Source organism: Notolepis coatsorum, assembly GCF_963971535.1.
Source record: "Notolepis coatsorum genome assembly, chromosome: 3".
NCBI classification, from domain to species: domain Eukaryota; kingdom Metazoa; phylum Chordata; class Actinopteri; order Aulopiformes; family Paralepididae; genus Notolepis; species Notolepis coatsorum.
Window position 1 is genome coordinate 145166619 of NC_140167.1, and position 22199 is coordinate 145188817.

General features: G+C 47.0%; 1 protein-coding gene across 1 annotated transcript in view; it reads left to right on the forward strand.

The window, feature by feature from the left end:
* The window catches only part of mlphb (melanophilin b), a 251531-nt gene that overhangs the window by 160963 nt on the left and 68369 nt on the right, over positions 1-22199 (forward strand). The window contains exon 7 of the mRNA XM_084311402.1: positions 19936-20110. Coding sequence (XP_084167528.1) covers positions 19936-20110 — 175 coding nt within the window. The remainder of the gene's footprint in view (positions 1-19935; positions 20111-22199) is intronic.

Below are 22199 nucleotides of genomic sequence, written 5' to 3' on the forward strand. Positions count from 1 at the left end.
AACCTGGACCCCCTGCAATTTGCATACCGCCCCAACAGGTCCACGGAGGACGCCATAGCCCATGTGCTGCACACAGCAGCATCACACCTGTACAAGAGGAAGGGGAACTATGTGAGAATGCTATTCATTGACTACAGCTCGGCATTCAATACCATAGTCCCCTCCAAACTCATAGCCAAGCTCAGGGACCTGGGCTTGAACTATGACCTCTGCCAGTGGGTCTTGGACTTCCTGACGGGCAGACCCCAGGTGGTGAGAGCAGGCAACTGCATCTCCTCATCCATCACCCTCAACATAGGGGCCCCCCAGGGCTGTGTTCTGAGTCCCCTCCTCTACTCCCTGTACACACACGACTGTGTGGCTCAGCGGAGTAACAACACAATCATCAAATTTGCTGACGACACAGTAGTGGTGGGCCTGATCTCTGCAAACAACGAGAGGGCCTACCTGGAAGAGGTCAAGGTCCTGGCGGGATGGTGCCAGGAGAACAGCCTCTCCCTGAACGTCAGCAAAACAAAGGAGATGATTTTGGACTTCAGGAGGTCGGGGGTCAAGGACTACAGCCCCCTCAGCATCGACGGGGCACCGATTGAGAGAGTGAACAGCTTTAAGTACCTCGGAGCCCACATATCCGAGGACTTGACATGGACCACACACATTGACAGTGTTGTGAAGAAGGCACGACAACGCCTCTACTTCCTCAGGCGCCTAGGGAAGTTCCAAGTCAGTCAGAAGATCCTTAAGAACTTCTACTCATGTACAATAGAGAGCATCCTGACTGGCAACATCACCTCCTGGTTTGGGAATAGCACTGCACAAGACCGAAGCAGACTACAAAGAGTGACACGTTCAGCCGAACGCACAATTGGAGGGGGGCTCCCCACCCTCCAGAACATTTACAACAAGCGGTGCAGGGGTAAGGCTAAGAGAATCATCAAGGACTCCAGCCACCCGAACAACTGCCTCTTTGAACTGCTGCGGTCAGGCAAGCGATACCGGAGTCTCAAGGCGAGCACAGAAAGACTCAGAAGAAGCTTCTATCCCCAGGCCATCAGGCTGCTCAACGAACAATAAACACTACACAACAACCATCAAATGCACACAGCACACACATCCACACGCACACACTCACTTTAAACAAACAACACACTGCAGCACCCACTCTCCACACTTTAGATCACCTAAACACACTTTATATTTATTGATAAAGGATTTGCACTACAACTCGTACACCTTACTGTAAATTGTACCTAAATTGTACCTCATCCCATTTCTGCTTTGCACTATATAATATTGTATATTAGTACACTACATAGTATAATGGTAACTCAGTTACGTCTATTCTGCATCGAACATTGTACATATGTCTATACTGAACACTGTGACCTCATTTTTACTTCTAATTTACATGCTATACTATGTTATTTCATACTTATCTTGTCTAGCACAATCTCTGGAGCGTAACAGTAAGAAGCATTTTGTATAAAAGTCTGACAACTATTGTTGTGAAGGATCAGATTAAACCGAATATATATATTTATTTATGGATATATATTGAATAGTATTTGTATATCGTTTGATATCCCTTGTATATTCCTTGTACATATACACGGAATATCCCTTTATTCTACTACAGCCCATAATAGTTCATTCTCTTATTGGACAAAAGGACCAGGCGCCAGGGACCGGCCCCTGGCGTTCAAGTTCAAAGGTACCGACGAGACATGCCCTTACTAGCCCCAGCTCCGCGCAGGAATACGGCTACCGAAAGCAGAGCGGCACTACTTGTCCACTGTGCATATAAATATGGCGCAAGAAATGTAGAATTCCTCTTAGTCCTTTACCCTTCTACCCAACTAAGTAACAAGACGTGAAGCCTCACCCCACGATACCGCGTGCGGTGTAGTACGGCCTGTTTGGCCTTAGAATAGCAGTGAGACCTCGTGCGAATTAATAGCTGAATTGCCAGAGTTTGGCACCGTATTTCTATTAAGTAATAATAGTCTATTATGTATGGTGCATCGTACGGTTAGAGTTCTAAAGTGAGCAGCACCCCCATCGCTTCCTCGTGTTATCTAGAGTCTTAACCAGGTTGGGCAGACCACACGTGGTGCTTTCATCCGAGGAGTTCTGGACGAGGACCGAGTGGACCTGCACATTGGATTACCTACCCCGACGACTGCTGAGCCCTATACGGCATGGAATATCTATTTGCTTTGGTGCTTTGATTTGTGGAGCGGATAATCGCCAACACCGGTGAGTGTTGGATTTACCCCGAGAGAAGCCAAGGTGAGACGGCGCTCAGACCAGACTGAGGTCGCCTCGCTTCTTCTCCGTTGTGGACTTACAGCTACAGCTACAGCTATCGTCTACAAGAGAGCCCAAGTGTATTCATCTGCGGATCAAGATTCTACGGGCACTGTGTTCTGTACCTGAATTCTCCCTAGAAATCGTTGACCAGACGGGATACAGCCGACGGCTCTCCTACCCCCCCTACTGGCTTACAACCGGCAGGACCCCTTTACAGTATATCCCGCTATAATCATTAAGTGCCATCGTTATAATTCCCTAAAGAGCCAGGTTGTATACTTGCTTCCTGCGTAACCAGAGATTGGACATTCAGTGTTGATTTGCCTACGAATACTCATTTGCCTTACAAGTGCATTCAAATCATAAATGTAATAAGTAACTATTATATGTACCTTTTGCTATATATTAAATATTTGACTATTACCTTTGTGTGGACCTGATTTCATATGTGGGAAAGTGTTCATCATACTTAGATATTGTGTACTGTATGGCCAGTAGTTAAAGTACATAAAGCGGTAGTGGTTTAATGATACCATACTTATCAATACAGTCAGGGAATTGTACCCCTCAGTTACAATTGGTCCTTCGAGCCGGAGGGTAATTAGTGTAATATTAATATAGTGGTATTAATATTGAAATGGCCTATGATGAACACTCCACGAAACGGTCCTCCTAAAGTAGAACGCCCGCAACGTAGACGACAGCCACCTCAGTACTTAGAGGATTACGCTGTCAGTAAACTACCTAGCCTTCTACAAACAGTAAACGTGGTAAAAGTAGAAAGTAAAATTATGTCCGACCCTATCAACCAGGATACCCCGACCACAGAGGCCCTAGTGGGTTCTAATGTAACTGACCAAGCTCACGGTGGGGACCAGGAGGGAACTGACACGACTTTACCCCCCGCCAATACCGAAGAAGTAGTCCCCCCAGAGCTCCGGGAGGAAGACAACCCTCCAGAGGTGGAACTCTGTACGGAACAAGATGAGGAGAGCGCCGAGGAGATAGAGCTCCAGGACTCCCCAACGAGTACAGCCAGGAGCGGCTCACCTCTACAAGCGTCTTCCCCCAGCGAGGCGGAGAGGATGCTGTCACAGGCGTTCTTCGCCAGCCTGACAGCCTCTACCGAACGCGATCGACTTCAGGGTGAACGCGATCGACTTCAGGGTGACCGCGATCGACTCCAAGCACAGACGCTTAGCGAGCGCGAACAACTCCAAGCGGAGCAACGGAGCGAAGAAGAGCACATACGTCTGGAGCTGAGACGCCTTCAGACGGAAGAGAATATGGCAAGAGACCGGGCCGACGCCCAGCGCGCCGCTGCCGGTGCCCAAAGAGAAGCAGATCTCACCAAGCGCGAAGCCGAGCGCGACAGACTACAAGCGCAGCTAATGGAGCAGCTGATCACCAGGGCAACACCCCCTCCCTCCACAAGGGGTTCCAGGGCCTCGTCAAGACACACGTCAAGGGCACCCTCCCCTAACCGAGCAGGCGACCTTGAACTCGACCACCAGTCTACACCCCCCTCCGAAGTCCTTCCCCGACCGGTCCAAGTGAGACCCAGCTACAAGGAAGGAACAGCGGACACCGCGGAGAGGCTAAATAGACGACTACAGGATCTAGGTGACCTGGCAGAAGAAGAAGAGGGAGAAGAGGAGAGTCAAGCCCGACAGCGGCACATTACTCCACAGGACCAGGAGGTCCAGTACAGCCCAGGCTATACCCCCGCGGCTCTGCGCTACAGACCCCCGACTCAACTCACGGGTGAGCATGATGCACGACCAGTCCCGAGGAATAGCACCTGGACCAGCGGGCCATGGTACCCTGCCAGTACCAGCCCACCGAGAGGTGTAAGAAGAGACTCGCCCAGGAGGCCTCTCTTCCAACGCTCACCGATGTGCCAGTCATCCATGGCGTCATACATTGGCACACCGACGTTTCCAGACTTCACCCATGAGAATCGAGCACAGTACACGGAGCTCCGGATGTGCTTAGAGCCAATGATGGTGGATGTCGCTGATGAACGCCACAAGTATGCAATATTATTGAAGCACCTGAAAGTGCCCCGAGCGCACAACATAGCGCTGGCCTATGCCACCTCTACGACCCCATACACCGCGGCTCTAGCAGCGCTGGACCAGAGATATGGACGTATATGGGATTACGTAATACAGGAGATAAGGCATATTGACCGCCTACCCCCAGCAACAGACAATCGCTCACTAGACGACCTGTCTATAAAAGTACAATCCCTGGTAGGGATGCTGGGGGCGCAACGGGAAAAGGGTATGCACGAACTATACGCAAACTCGAACGTCGAGAGGATTTTAGAGAAGCTGCCGCCCGCCCGACAGGAGCGCTTCAGGCGGCAAAGAGACCACCGTGATCCTAACGGTCCCGAGCCATCCCTCCTAGACTTAGCCGACTTCCTGGCGAGAGAAGTCAGCAGCCTACGGCTGGATACGTTCGTGCGGAGCACACCAAGCTCCAGAGAGGGACCTAGGAGAGTAAACGATGGCCGAAGATCGGTGACTGTCATGCACCAATCAGAATCAGTACCGAGCAGCAAGAACCACAGTACCCCCTCGATGAAAGAGAAGTGGAAGATGGTGTGCCCGTACTGCGAGAAGGAATACTGGTTGTCACAATGTGACCAGTTCAAGAAGATGACCGCTGAAGAAACAAGTCACTGGATAAAGTCCAACAGGCGTTGTTACCGATGTGCGCGCAGTCACATGGCAGCCGAGTGCCGCCTAAAGAAGAGGTGTAGTCGGTGTGACGGAGCCCATCTAGATGTCCTACACGACAGTAACAAAAGAAAGCCTGCACCATCCAACAGCACAAAGGCAAGTGTTATGTACATTGACCCCGCTAGTAGCAGCGGCGCCCAGGTGCTCTTAAAGGTGGTCCGTGTAACACTGAGTTACCAAGACAAGATCATGGACACTTACGCCGTCCTTGATGACGGGTCAGAGAAGACCCTTCTCCTTGCGTCCGCTGCGGCCCAGCTGGGGCTACGGGGGAGCGAGAACCAGATGACGATTCGGACAATAAGAAGAGATCTAAAGACGATAAAGGGCGAGAATGTCTCCTTCACTATCGCAGCAAGCGGGCAGCCAGAGAGACGGTACAGGATTACTAAAGCTTTCACCAGCCAAGAAATAGGACTATCGCAGTACACCTACCCCATCGCCAAGCTGATGGATAAATATGTGCACCTGCGTCAACTTCCTATCCCGCTCATAGACGCCGCCACCCCGACCCTGCTGATAGGCTCCGACCATGCAGACCTCATAGTCCCGATAGACCGGGTCCATACAGGACCCAGAGGTTGTCCTGCAGCAGTCGAGACCCGCCTAGGATGGACGTTACAAGGCCCCCTCGCCAAGTCTCTTAACCGAACAGCAGCCACTAGCTGCCTCCACTCCAGAGCGACAGAAGGAGACACCACACTCCTGCAGCATGTCGAGAGGCTATGGACACTAGAAACAATGCCCTTTAAGAACGAAAAGAAAGACATTCGTTCTAAGGAAGATATCTATGCTATAGCCCTCCTCGAGCACGGGACAAAGAGAGTCAACGTCAACGGAGTGATGAGATACGCAACTCCACTCCTGAGGCGAGAGGGAATGCCCACCTTCCGCGCTACAAAAGAGGCGACGGAGCGGTATCTATTGAACACAGAGCGGCGCCTAGCCAAAGACCCCGCTCAAGAAGCTGTGTACCGCGCTGAGATTACCAAACTAATCACAGCGGGACACATAAAGAAAATTGACATTAAAGAGGCCGATCAGACGACCGAATCATGGTACGTGCCGCACCACAAGGTCCACCACAACGGCAAGGATCGCATTGTGTTTAACTGCAGCTACCAGATCGGATCACAAAATCTGAATAAAGAAGTCTTGGCCGGCCCAACACTCGGCCCCTCCCTACTAGGCATGCTACTACGCTTCCGCCAGGACAAGGTGGCTATCAGCGGCGACATCAAAGGGATGTTCCTGCAGGTGAGACTAGTGGAGGAGGACAAGCCCCTGCTGCGGTTCCTATGGAGAGAGAGGATCGGAGATGAGCACCCAGCCATCTATCAATGGGAAGTCCTCCCTTTCGGAACCACATGCAGCCCATGCTGTGCTACGTTTGCACTGCAAAAGCACGTCGCAGAGGACCCAGCAGCAGATGAAGAGGTCCAACAAAGTGTGACAAATAGTTTCTACGTGGACAACTGTTTACAAAGCGTCTCGACGCCAGAAGAAGCCGAGGCTCTCCTACTCAAGCTCCGCGCCTCCCTGATCAAAGGCGGCTTTGATCTCAGGCAGTGGGCCAGCAGCGACCCGCAAGTACTGCGCCGCCTCTCCCCCGAGGACAAGGCCGCGAGCAGCGACACCTGGATGGCGACCATCCCAGGAGAAGCCCAAGAAATGACACTAGGACTAGTCTGGCGCTTCAAAACAGACTCGCTCCATTATAGACACAAACCCCTGATCAAGGAGCAGGGAAGGTCGACGGCAATACCGACCACCAGACGGAGTGTATACAGAACACTCGCCAGACAATATGACCCGTTGGGATGTATTCTACCTTACACCACCAGGGCAAAGATGATTGTAAGAGCGCTATGGGACAAAGACCAGGGCTGGGACGATCCCATACCCGAACACCTTGCATCCACATGGAGAGAGTGGGAGACGGAACTCCGCTCACTCCCAGGTGTTAATATACGCCGCAGCTACTTCCCACCCACAGTGAGGCCAGAGACATGCAAGATCGACCTGCACGTATTCAGCGACGCCTCCGAAGTAGCCTACGGTTCGGTGGCTTACTTGCGTGCCCGAGAGGAGGGAGGAGAAATACATACTGCTTTCATCCTGGCTCGCTCAAGAATAGCCCCACGCAAGCAACAATCTATCCCGCGCCTAGAGCTCTGCGCAGCCCTAGCAGGAGCGCAGCTCGCCACGTTAATCCAACGTGAACTCACCATCCCGGTGCAAAGAACAATCTTGTGGTCAGACTCCACGACCATACTCACATGGATCCGGTCTGATTCGTGCAGATACAAGGTCTTCGTGGGAGTCAGAGTCACCGAGATTCAAGAGTTAACAGAAGTAACCAGCTGGAGGTATGTGGACACCAAACACAACCCAGCTGACGTCATCACCCGGGGAATGTCCCTGGATGACCTCACCCGTCACAACCTCTACAGTGACGTGCCAGAGTTCCTCAAGCTCCCCGAAGAAGAGTGGCCTACACCCACCCCACGGGAGGCGAGTAAAGAGGAGGCAGAGAACAAGAAACCTATGTTCTGTGGGTTGACACACACACTCGTCCCCACAGACCCGGTTCTAGACGATTGCCTCACCCTAGAGAGTGCGCAGCTAAAGACATTTCTGTGGCACCACCCAGAGGTTCAGCCCACAACTGACATTTCAGCAGCTGACTACGAAGAAGCAGAACTCCTTCTACTACAACGAGCCCAGAGAGACTCGTTCCCCGATGAGCTAGCCTGTCTACAGGGAGCAAAGCCCGTCCCATCAGACAGCAGACTGCTCCACCTAGCCCCCGAGAGCGACGCCCATAATCTCATCAGAGTGGGTGGTCGTCTGCGGAGAGCCCCAGACCTACCGGATGACGTTAAGTACCCGATAGTCTTGAACAGCCGACACAAGGTCACAGAGCTGATCATAAAGAAATACGACGAGGATGTGCACCACGCAGGGGCAGAGAGAGTCTTCGCGGAGATCAGACGTCGTTATTGGATACTGCAAGGGAGTGAAGCAGTGCGGCGCTTCCAGCGAACCTGTCTAGACTGCCGTAAGTGGCGCGCGCAGCCCAGTATACCCCGGATGGCTGACCTACCTCCCTGTCGCCTCCGACTCGGCGACAAGCCCTTTCACTCCACCGGTATGGACTGTTTCGGCCCGCTGTATATAAAGAGAGGAAGAGGAACCAAGAAGCGGTGGGGTATTGTATTCAAATGCATGACCACCAAAGCGATACATATCGAACTCCTCCCAACCATGAGCACAGACTCATTCCTTATGGCCTTCCGAAGATTCACATCACGGAAAGGAAAACCGTCTACATTGTTGTCTGATCACGGGACAAACTTCAAAGGCGGAGAAAGAGAGCTGAGAGAGAGCTTCCAAGCTATGGGCCCAGAACTTAAGACCCACCTCGCTCCATCCCAGATTGACTTCCAGTTTAATCCCCCCAACGCACCTCACTTCGGTGGAACCTGGGAACGAGAAGTACGTTCCATAAAGACAGCCCTGTACGCCGTGCTTGGGGCCCAGACTGTGGCGGAAGAAGTCCTAATGACAGTCCTCACGGAGATCGAGGGGGTATTGAACTCAAAGCCCCTCGGTTACGTCTCAAGTGATGTAGCAGATGTCGACCCAGTCACCCCCAACACCCTCTTGATGGGGCGGCTGGACCCCGCGCTACCACAGACAATGTACAGGCCTGAAGAAGCGAACGGCCGAAGAATGTGGAGGTACAGTCAAGTACTGGCTGACAAGTTTTGGAACAGCTTCCTACTCCACTACCTACCGTCTCTACAGACCCGCCAGAAGTGGGTAAAAGAGAGAGACAATTTGACAGAAGGAACAGTCGTCATGATTATCGACCAGTCACTACCCAGAGCTATGTGGCCGGCTGGCCGCGTAAGCAAAGTGATCACCGGTGCCGATGGAAAGGTCCGAGCAGCTGAAGTGCTCGTCCAAGGGCGGACCTACACCCGACCCGTGGCGAGGCTAATAGAACTGCCAAGGCTCCCTGATACTATTGATGACGACCATGACCCCATGACTTTGTGAGTTGACTGACCCTTACAGCGGACATTGAGTAGTGGACAGTGCGGTTAATCTGTCTCTGCTTAGCTAATTAGGTGGGACTAATTAGGGGGCGGCTGTTGTGAAGGATCAGATTAAACCGAATATATATATTTATTTATGGATATATATTGAATAGTATTTGTATATCGTTTGATATCCCTTGTATATTCCTTGTACATATACATGGAATATCCCTTTATTCTACTACAGCCCATAATAGTTCATTCTCTTATTGGACAAAAGGACCAGGCACCAGGGACCGGCCCCTGGCGTTCAAGTTCAAAGGTACCGACGAGACATGCCCTTACTAGCCCCAGCTCCGCGCAGGAATACGGCTACCGAAAGCAGAGCGGCACTACTTGTCCACTGTGCATATAAATATGGCGCAAGAAATGTAGAATTCCTCTTAGTCCTTTACCCTTCTACCCAACTAAGTAACAAGACGTGAAGCCTCACCCCACGATACCGCGTGCGGTGGAGTACGGCCTGTTTGGCCTTAGAATAGCAGTGAGACCTCGTGCGAATTAATAGCTGAATTGCCAGAGTTTGGCACCGTATTTCTATTAAGTAATAATAGTCTATTATGTATGGTGCATTGTACGGTTAGAGTTCTAAAGTGAGCAGCACCCCCATCGCTTCCTCGTGTTATCTAGAGTCTTAACCAGGTTGGGCAGACCACACGTGGTGCTTTCATCCGAGGAGTTCTGGACGAGGACCGAGTGGACCTGCACATTGGATTACCTACCCCGACGACTGCTGAGCCCTATACGGCATGGAATATCTATTTGCTTTGGTGCTTTGATTTGTGGAGCGGATAATCGCCAACACCGGTGAGTGTTGGATTTACCCAGAGAGAAGCCAAGGTGAGACGGCGCTCAGACCAGACTGAGGTCGCCTCGCTTCTTCTCCGTTGTGGACTTACAGCTACAGCTACAGCTATCGTCTACAAGAGAGCCCAAGTGTATTCATCTGCGGATCAAGATTCTACGGGCACTGTGTTCTGTACCTGAATTCTCCCTAGAAATCGTTGACCAGACGGGATACAGCCGACGGCTCTCCTACCCCCCCTACTGGCTTACAACCGGCAGGACCCCTTTACAGTATATCCCGCTATAATCATTAAGTGCCATCGTTATAATTCCCTAAAGAGCCAGGTTGTATACTTGCTTCCTGCGTAACCAGAGATTGGACATTCAGTGTTGATTTGCCTACGAATACTCATTTGCCTTACAAGTGCATTCAAATCATAAATGTAATAAGTAACTAGTATATGTACCTTTTGCTATATATTAAATATTTGACTATTACCTTTGTGTGGACCTGATTTCATATGTGGGAAAGTGTTCATCATACTTAGATATCGTGTACTGTATGGCCAGTAGTTAAAGTACATAAAGCGGTAGTGGTTTAATGATACCATACTTATCAATACAGTCAGGGAATTGTACCCCTCAGTTACAACTATTAAAGAAACTTGAAACTTGAAACTAATTACACCACTATTGACTACCATCTCTCTCTCTCTCGCTCATTTCATTCCTATTTAGCTAAAAGCGCTCCTCTTCTCTGTTCCTCTCATCTGTTCCTCTCCTCTGCTCCTCTCCTCTCATCCTCTCCTCTCCTCTCCTCTCCTCTCCTCTCCTCTCCTCTCCTCTCCTCTCCTCTCCTCTCCTCTCCTCTCCTCTCCTCTCCTCTGCTCTGCTCTGCTCCTCTCCTCCTCTCCTCTCCTCTCCTCTGCTCCTCTCCAATGCTCCTCTACACTGCTCCTCTCCTTTCCCCTGCTCCTCTCCTCTGCTCCTCTGCTCCTCTCCTCCTCTCTCTTCTCAATATGCAATGGGAACTGGTTGCTTTTTCACCGTTTGGTAGCAGACAGTGGGACTGCGCCATTACACCTCCCTTAAATCTCTACTGGAAGTCCATTGGTTTTCTCCAGAGCCTTGTAGAGTCATCAGCTGATGGTCCCTATGGTCTATTGTCTCACTACTGTATTTGTCGCCCAGTTGCATCAAAATACATGTTCTGCCTCCCGTGACCATAATGGATATAATGATACGACAGCTTTTATTTCAAAGACTACAAAATAAAATGTTGTCACTCCATGAAGCGATGACAAAGATCCAGTCAGAGCCTCTATTGTATTGTTGTACCTGTCACACTGCGTGCTATTTGTACTGTATTGTTGTACCTGTCGCACTGCATGCTGTTTGTACTGTATTGTTGTACCTGTCGCACTCTGTGCTGTTTGTACTGTATTGTTGTACCTGTCGCATTGCCTGCTGTTTGTACTGTATTGTTGTACCTGTCGTACTGTTTGTACTGTATTGTTGTACCTGTCGTACTGCGTGCTGTTTGTACTGTATTGTTGTACCTGTCGTACTGTTTGTACTGTATTGTTGTACCTGTCGTACTGCGTGCTGTTTGTACTGTATAGTTGTACCTGTCATACTGCGTGCCGTGTGTACTGTATTGTTGTACCTGTCACACTGCCTGCTGTTTGTACTGTATAGTTGTACCTGTCGTACTGCGTGCCATTTGTACTATATTGTTGTACCTGTCGTGCTGTTTGTACTGTATAATTGTACCTGTCACACTGCCTGCTGTTTGTACTGTATTGTTGTACCTGTCACACTGTTTGTACTGTATTGTTGTACCTGTCACACTGTTTGTACTGTATTGTTGTACCTGTCATGCTGCCTGCTGGTTGTACTGTATTGTTGTACCTGTCACACTGCCTGCTGTTTGTACTGTATTGTTGTACCTGTCGTACTGCCTGCTGTTTGTACTGTATTGTTGTACCTGTCGTGATGCCTGCTGTTTGTACTGTATTGTTGTACCTGTCGTACTGTTTGTACTGTATTGTTGTGCCTGTTGTTTTGTTTGTACTGTATTGTTGTGCCTGTCGTACTGCCTGCTGTTTCAACAGCCTGTTTGTACTGTACCTTTCGTCAAACTTCTATCCGTTCAGTGGCGGATCAATGTAGCCGCAGCCTAAAGCTTATTCAACTACAAAACGTATCCACCTTAATTTTCTTTTTTTGCAAACGTTAGGGAAATAAAATAACTAAAACAGGGTACAAAAGATAAAAAAAACATTGATGGCTCATGTAGGCAGAATTGTCAATTGTGTTTCTTTTGTAACAGTTTAGTTGTCTAGAACAAAAAGCCAAAGAATAAACAGACCTTTAGGTCCAAATGTACTTTTTAGTGCAGAAGGATGAATGACGCCATGTTCCACGATTTTGTAATTCTACCATTGGGTGTTATTTGTACCATGTGAATGGCCAAGGAATGAGGTTGCTCTGAGATTTTGTAGATACTGATACTGTGTTAGAATGGTGTGGCTCAAGACTGACACGGTACTGACATGAAAGTGTGCATTTCAATCTTTAGAGTTGATAAGGTCCTCTTTTCTTTTTACTTACTTACTATCTTTGTCCTCTTCTCATCACATGACATCTGATCACTATTATCTTGCCTCACAATAGATAATTAGCTTTTTCAGCAACCTTTTCAGAATTCACTGTGCATCATTTATGGGTTTTTTTTTTTTTAATATTTTATTTATAGCATTTTCAGTTTTTTTGGTCAACGCAGGACCTTTTGGCCACGCAGGACCGACAGAGGAAAGAGGGTAAAACGGGAGGAGAAGAGGGGAAGACAATGCGGCATATGGCCACCGGGTCGGGGAATCTAACCCGGGGCGACCGATTCGCGACTCAGCGTGCTATGTGCTGTGCTACTGGAGCGCCCCATCATTTATGGTTCTTTTAAACATTTGGGGCTGCTAATATTTCTTGAGGAATGTCTGTTTGTCAGCAGCAAGCGTCTTCTCCTCTCATCTCCTCCTCATGTCCTTGCCTCTTCCTGTCATCTCTTCTCCTCTCCTCCTCTCTCCTTTATTCTCCACTCTGTCTTCACCCCACCCCTCCGGTCCTACCCCCTCCACTTCTCTATGCCCCCCCCCCCCTCTCCTCTCCCGTTCTTCCCTCCCCTCTTTTCTCCTCTCCTCTCTTGTTCTTCCCTCTCATCTCCTCCACTCTCTTCTCTCCTCTCCTCTCCTTTCCATCCCGTCTCCTCTCTTCTCCTCTCCTCACCTCTCCTCTCCATCCCCTCTCCTCTCTTCTCCTCCCCTCACCTCTCCTCTCCATCCCCTCTCTCCTCACCTCTCCTCTCCATCCCATCTCCTCTCTTCTCCTCTCCTCACCTCTCCATCCCATCTCCTCTCTTCTCCTCTCCATCCTGTCTCTTCTCTTCTCCTCTCCTCACCTCTCCATCCCATCCCATATCTTCTCCTCTCCTCACCTCTCCATCCCCTCTCCTCTCTTCTCCTCTCCTCACCTCTCCATCCCGTCTCCTCTCTTCTACGCTCCATCCTGTCTCCTCTCTTCTCCTCACCTCTCCTCTCCATCTCATCTCCTCTCTTCTCCTCTCCTCACCTCTCCATCCCGTCTCCTCTCTTCTACGCTCCTCTCTTCTCCTCTCCTCTCCACCCTGTCTCTCCTCTGGTGATGGTGTTTCTCTCTTTTGCTTTCAAAGATGAAAAAGACCAAAAGGCTGCTTCCAGTCCATCCCTTTGATTTTCAACTGGACCCCGACTGCTACTCCCCCGACTCAAGGAGACAGTCTTACCAGGTATAGACTGGACAACATCACAACCAACTAATCCTAATGCCAGGGCTGCAACACTGTATGTAACCAGATTACTGTGATCTGATTACAAAAGTAAACTCATTACAGGTACTGTATAAATAACCCCTGCATTCTAAACAATATGTTATAACTTGTTGGACACCTCAGAAAACATTCTGAAGAGAATGAAGGCTGAGATTACACGATAACATTATTTTACATGTTCTACACATGTTGCACATGTTGGTATGATGATGATGATGATGATCATAACACCATTGAACATTATGATGATAACAGTATTCAAATTACACATGTTTGTTTTAAGGGCATATTCCAGCAGAACCTGCAAAGGATTAACACACATTTTGAAAAACAACGTTCCCAACCCTGCAACCCAGTTAATTTGTATACTTTCCTCACACCGCTTTCTGTTTCTGCCGTTACTACCCTCTGTCTTTAAACATTGTCAGGTTTGGCAAGGTAACATTGTAGTGTTGTTGAGCACACCCTCCCTCGTGGTGACGGTACACACGTATTGCGGACACACCCTCCTTCATAGTGACAGTACACACGTATATATTGCGGACACACCCTCCCTCGTGGTGACGGTACACACGTATTGCGGACACACCCTCCTTCATGGTGACAGTACACACGTATTGCGGACACACCCTCCTTCATGGTGACGGTACACACGTATTGCGGACACACCCTCCTTCATGGTGACAGTACACACGTATTGCGGACACACCCTCCCTCATGGTGACAGTACACACATATTGCTGACACACCCTCCCTCATGATGACAGTACACACATATTGCGGACTTACGCAGAGACTCCTAATTGGTATATATTTTAACAGGCATTGTATATATGTTCAGTATTCTATTCACTTCTATTGATTTTTTTTTATTTTTATTTTTTTCTGTCTCTGATTTTTCTCAGATTTTCTCCCCGTCCCAATTAGTCGTTGTGCAATTCCCCCCCCCTCCCCTACCTGGCTGCTGTATGCATGTTCTCCTACGAGTTGGTACAAGGGCGTCCCGAGTCGATCGCACGCTTCCCCCGAGACGTGCGCCGACAGCCAGTGACGTTTTTTCACTTGGCAGCGAGGACTCTCATTGGTGAAGTGTAACGCGTGGGAGGGCACGATATCTCCACCAAGTCCTGCCCCGCTTAGCAAGCGCCGAGACCTGACCTGTAGGCGTCGCTGTCCACAACGCCAGATTCCCACCCGCCAGCTTCCCCACCCCCTAATACTGCCAAATTGTATTAGTGTGAACGGCCAGCCAAGCTGGTGACAACGCCGGGAGCTGGATTCGAACACGCGAATCCAGCATCTCCGGCGTTGGTGACGAACGCAATCTCCGCTACGCCACCTGACCGCCACTTCTATTGATTTCTAGTTTGATCTGCACCTCTGCATATCTTGGATTGAACCTCTCTTTTTATTTAGAGAACCTCACACTATTAATTTAGATTCTAGTTATTTTTAATCATACTGTCATACGGTAGATGACTGTTTGCTTTAAGAGGGTATTGATGGGTCTGGCTGGCACCTGCAACCAGTGGCGTCGCGTGGGTAAAATAACAGGGGAAGCCAAAAAAATATTATTAAAAAAAAAATTATTAAATATTTTTATTAATAATAATTATTATTTTTTTTTTATTTTTTTTTTAAAGTCAAGCATTCACCATGTACACTACAGTATGGCTCGGCGGCCAGTCAAACGTTCTTTTTATTTATTTAACAGATTGCAGAATGGGTACAATACAGTACGGCTCAATACACACAATTGTATAAGGGGATGCAGACCAGAGAAAGACGTTTGTCTTGTTTACATCAGGGTCATTAATACTGCTGGAGCATTGGTTAATTTTTGGTCCGATTTTTCCTTGCGCGATTTTGCGCGCCGCGTGGGAGCAAATTCGAGACACATATTCGGTTGCAAAAAGGTGTCCCACGGTCTCCTCTATGGCCGTGAATATTTTCACGCGGATCGGAATCACGGCGCGCCCGTGGGACACTTTTCCGTTTCGGCGAGTTTATTCCACGCTTTCTGTTTTCCTTTTCTAAGCATTTTAGGGGCTACATGTGAATCAGTAAAAGTTGCGGGACGCCCAGATGTTTCCACGATAGAAAGCTCGCATGGATCCCATAATAGGCTCACTTAATACAGCGTTTTTAAAATCGTGCGACATTTTCAGGGTCGCGAGCCGACCTTTTCCCCTCGTTTTCGATGATGGGGTCCCCGTGGATTTAATCTCGCGAGGATCGGGCCAATATTCGGCCCGTGGGAACAGTTACGGGTTAATACAATGTTCAGAGTGCAGAGAGTGTTTTCCTCTCAGCCCCGTTTTAAACTTTTAGGGTGTGGCAGTCAGCTCGAATCTGATTGGCTAGGATCGGATTTGGACTCTATAATGCTGGAAGCCTGGAGAAAGAGACCTACCATCTGCCTCCTCTCCTGCTGCAGTGAGCATAGTGAGGCTGACAGTGTGTTAGAGGGAGTGAGAAGGAGAAGAGGGAGACATTTAAAAAAAATGAAAAATTATAACACAGATGCACAGATGAAAAAGAATGTAAACTATATTAATTTTTTATATTTATATTTATATTATATTATTAGATTATATATCATATTTGATATTAATTCATATTTTAATATTAGGGAGGCATGGCTTCCGTTGGCTTCCATAAGGATTCGCCACTGCCTGCAACAAATGCTGAGTTGATATCAATGAAACAATCCAATTATTGTGAGCCGATTATATCCTGAAGAGTGTCCACCTCAGTCTCTGAATCTATTGTGCTTTTATGTCACCAGGTTACAGCATGTATTCACTTTTCAGGTAAAAAGGCACAGCACTCTTGAGCAAGGTACTGCCAGGGTTAGGGGTTTGATTCACACTGGGACCATCCATAGAGAAAGAATAATGCATGCATTCCATTGTAAAGTGCTTTGAGTGGTACTACGTGTACGTAGCCATTATATCTTATTGGTGAGACTATAGAAATTCACTTTTCAAGTAACAACTTTTGATCCATGATTTGTTGTGTTACTCGTGAGCAGTTGTTGAATGTAGCTTAGGTTAATTAAAGGGGCAGTTAACACAAATAATTTTATATATAACCACAGGAGGAAAGGTACCTAATGTATTGTGACGAACCTGGTGGGTTTCAGGCTCGCCACGGTTCAAATACAAACAAATTAGAATATCCACACAAGAGCAATATCAATCAATACAAGTATTTATTGAATTCAGGGCAGAATCCAGAAGGAAAAGCAAAAGAATGGTCGTGATTCAGTCCGAGGGTCAAAAACACAAAACAGGCTTGCCGATTGTTCACAATTCAGGGTAGTCGTCCAGTCCAGGGTCAGTACACAAGGGGGTATCTCAGCTAGTCCAGGGTCCAGTACACAAAGAACACCTACTCGCCTTTACCTCTCCTCTTACAACCTCTCACCTTCACAACTCCGAATATAACAATCGCTCTCTCTCTCTCAATACAACAACTCCAACCTCACCTCCGCTCCACTTACTCCTCTCTAACCTAGTGGTAATGTAGTGTGTGGGACTGGGTGTGTGCACGTGAGATGTGGGTGGACTAATGATGCGCAGGTGTGTTCTATCAGTACTAATCAGCTACCTAATTGACTCTACTCCTTCTGTGGCAAAAGTATCTCCCATCCTTCACATATCCATGGGAGGGGGGGTGAGATCTGCCACAGTATGTTATGTTATAGCCATAAGTATTCATGTATGTATTGTATTGAAGATGTAACGTGTACAACTATTACAAATGAGTACATGTATTACATATTCAAAATTATTAAACTTTTTACGTTTTCAGAAAACTTAATTTCCGATGCTTAACTCAATCAGCGCCAGGCCCGAGTAAAGTCGGGTTACAGTAACTCGCCAACCGTTCAGCGCCAGACCCGAGTATAATCGGGTTTTCATCGTTATTTCTTTTATTCGATATTTCCATTAATTACAGTAGGGCTGACCCCGATTAGTCAAATGGTCAACTAATCGATCGAAAGGAGCCGTAGTCGACTGCCAACCTCTTAGTCGAATGCAAAGAATTATAAAAAAAAAAAAAAACGAAATAGTAGCGTGTACAGGCAAGAAACTGCAAAGTTTTTAGTGAAATGCACGTATTGCTGCATAGCATAGTTTTCTGGGATTAGACACGATTACTCTAAAACTATATTCATATTCACCACGGTATAAAACGGGAATGTATTGATGAAAAAATTATTATTTGGACACATGTGGGCCCTTTTCAGGATGATTTGCCCACCGGCACTTTGGCGACCACTAGTGGCTTGGTGTGCATATTTTGTAATACAATATATATATCGAATTGAAGCCCCATTTGTTGCCTGTCGATAGCCCTTTCAGGTGACAAGATCCGTTCAGCGGTTCTCGAGTTACATGTTGGTATTTGAGGCTTGTGCAAAGTACACAGTATTGCGCAAAATACTCTAGTTCCGTCAATCATTTGGCGATCTCGAAAAATATAGGACAGGGTTGTAGCCAATGAGTGTGGCGTTCCAATGATATCCCATCTGGGGATGTACGAATCAGGGATCTAGGTGAAGAACTCACGAGCGAAAACAGGAAGAGAAAAAACGCAGAATGAATTGAAGTCTGAGAAAATTGAGCTTTTCTTTTGTACACAGTTTACCAAAATCACTCCTAATCACTCATTTCTGAATGGGAAATACTACTTCTGGACTACTAACTACTACAGAAAAACTTGAGTAACAAGTTTTTCTACAACTCAAGTTCAGACCTATGTTACTCTATTTCATTAGCACTAAAAGTGATATTTCTTTATTGTATCATAAACTCGAACTACGATAGTGGTGCCCATGACTGCAATGATTGTCGGTTCAACTGGTTGCGTCGTTTGTTTTGGACTTTTGGTGATACAATACGTAAATATATTACTTATGGCTATAACATAACGTACATATAAATTCTTTCCTTTGGTCAATTAGTACAGTATTTACGTTTTGTATTACGTATTCAAGTTTTGCTGTTTCCTGACATTTACAGTAAGGTTGGCTGACATGAGGATGTTGGGGTGGGCTGATGCTACTGTACATTTTGTATCAGAAAAATAGCCCTTCCCTTCCAACTCTATTCTACACTTGCACAATGTGGGGGTGTCATATCTGGTTACGTCTTTAGCCCCATAGACTTCCTCCGGTCCCTTCACAATACATTGAGTTTACCAACTTTTTCCCGTCAAGTAAACAACTTTATCGTCACTTTTTTCTTCCCAGAATATCTAACAGATGCCACGTCGATACTAATTGAGTTATATGTCTCATTTCATGCCCCATATCTAACAGATTAATGTAGTGGATTTAGGCAGAGCTAAATGCTAATGTGGCTAACTCTAACAGTAAACTTTTTTACATGAAATACAGCCCAAAAACCTTTGAAGAAAGTGACGATAAAGTTGTTTAATTGATGGGGAAAAGTTGCTAAACTCAATGTTGTGAAGGGACCGGAAGAAGTCTACGGGGCTAAAGATGTAACCGGATATGACGCCCCCACATTGTGCAAGTGGAGAATTGATTTGTCGTTGGCACTCACATATCTCCTAGTTTTTTTTCATACTATTTATTTTCTTGTTTTATTATGCTAGATGTGTTGTTTTTGTTTTTCTTGTGTGAGCATGCACCAAACCAAAATGTACTTGGTGAATACAAGTGATTCTGATTCTGAATTAAATAATCACAGTCAGACTTGGTCTTTATTAGCACTCCTCCGCAAGCAGCTGTTTAAATCTCCTCAATCACTTACAGTATGTGACAAATAAAAACAAAACCTTGAAACTTGAACTTGAGATACAGTAAGACCCCTTTAAACTATAGTAATGAATACCTCAGACGAAAAACCATATACGTCCATTTTGAGTTTTCAGAGGAACAATGTTTTCAAACTTAATTTTATTTATTCACTCATAGTCAAGGCTGAGTCGTTTCTTTTTCTCGTGATTTAGATTACTACAAATACATGGGCTGTCCAAAGAAATAAAAAAAGTCAATTGATGAGGTATACGATGACGCTGTGATTGATTGACTCACTCACTCACTCACTCACTCACTCACTCACTCACTCGCTCCCCTCACCAGCTCCCCCAGGGCCAGGGATTCCACGAAGGAGGTGGGAGGGAGCCGATGGTCGCAGAGGCTGATGTATCCTCCCTGTTCCAGCAGGAGCGGCAGGAGAACCAGGAACCAGAGTTCGTCGGAGACGTCCGACTCCACTTCAAGCGCACGGCGAGCCTGGAAAGGCCTCTACGGCACAGTGAGGAGAAAGCGGCTCCCGTGTAGCTCAGCTGTAGTACTGTAGCGCGGCACAGACCGGGCCATCCCGCCAAATGCGTAGTACAGAGCTGCACGGAGCAAGATCATTATTTTCAAGGGAGGAACATGCTGGCAGTGAAATCCCACAACACGCCACACCCTTAACACTTTGATTGCCAGCGTGGCGTGCACTATTTATCGTTGGATGCCACCACCCACTTCAATGATAGCGCTCTAAACGCATAATCTCTGTCTTAAATTATGTGTCTAATCTGCCCGTCGTTTATCAATGACTTGTTTGCAGTCAACATTGTCGATACGGATTGTTTTTTAATCGGTTCATTTCCGTTTTATAGCATTTTGAAAAGCCCTAGTTTTTCAGGAAAATATATAGATTCCGTGATAAACGCCCTTTACTGGAATATTCTGGCATACACAAAAAACATTGTAATTTTTCTGCCTATTTATGAATCGTTTTCAAATAAACACTAGATTATCGATAGTATATGTGTACTTATGCACGCTAGAGAAGCGATCTGAAAAATATATTCTCTCATTTCCTGATCAGCGCGCACACAGACACACACACACACACATAGGGCACACGTTGATATATAGATCAAAATAGATCCGATTACCCCAAGACTGGTAAAATAAATTGCTTACCTCAGATCAGATGTTATCCAAAAAGATTATTCCAATTCCTGATCGCCATTCCAAATATCGATCGCGTTTATTTATTCAGCGTTGGGTACTGGAAATACATAATCCACGCTGTTCTGAGGGTCGGCGCTCAACTTGGGTCTTTTCAGATGCCTCGCCGGAAAAGTAACATGAGGAGGCTGGACCAACCCCCCCCCCCCCCCCCCCATCAGTCTACTCTAAACCAATGGGGTGCAGTTACACAGGGAGAGACGATAGGGGGCGGTATTTTCCCAATTGAGCTCAGAGAGAGTCTGCAATACTAGCGTGAGGCTCGATTGATGAAATATGAATTCAAATTGCTAATAAAAAAACTGGCGGCATGAACTAACAACAAATCGCGTCCCTGGCACTCAAAGTGTTAAGACTGATCCCCATGGGTCCTTGCGGAGGTTCTAGAAATTAGCTCAATTAGAGAATATAGAATAATGACTATTCTGACCATAGACTATAAGTATACCATGGAGCCGAATAGGTTTCCTCATCGGTCGATTTGGTTATAGTTGTTTTTATTGTCCATAATCATCATCCTAATCCATTTAGTCTTTTTCATAATATCCAATAGTTCGCTCTAGGCGATCGTGATTCTCGAACGTGTCCTTCTCACTGCTACTCGCAAAAGAGTACCTTGTTGTTTTGGGGCTGTGGTGGGGCCGGTACTAACACACTAATAGCTGGCCCATGATGTTCATAAGGTAGACAATACTGCCACCGGGCGGATTTCAATCGTCATTGCAATTCCAATGTTATGCCAGGAGGCTCCGGGAGACTGTGTAGAATGGGGATCAAAGGAAAAAGATCAAATGACCAAAACCCGACTTTTCTCGGGTTTGGCGCTCAACCGCTGGCGAGATAACCCGACTTTATTCGTGATTGGCGCTGAATGAGTTAATCTAAAGGGGTTGCGGCCACAGGCTTACACACGCATCTCTGTTCACCTGAATGGGTCAGCAATAGGCCCACATGGGAAAAGATATGATGACACACACACACACACACTGCATATACAGTAGATGTGTTCAGTGATGCCAGTAACTAGTTACTAAGTAACTAGTTACTCTAATCTGATTACTTTTTCAGTAAATAGTCATCTAATTTACTTACTTTTTACAAGCCAGTAATCTGATTACAGTTACTTTTCCAAGTGGCTGTGCGTTACTATTTAGTTACTATCTCATAATGCTGATCATAAGAGAGCCAGGGGTACAGTCATGTTTACGTTTATATATGATTTTAGAATGGCTTCAGCATGAAGTTAAATCAACTATCCAGTTCGTTTTATAGTGTAATTTGGCTACTTGAGAGAGTGAGAGAGTGAGAGTGAGAGTGAGAGAGAGAGATTCATATTACGCGTGACTTGCGGAGTACACACTGAGTCCGTTGTCTCA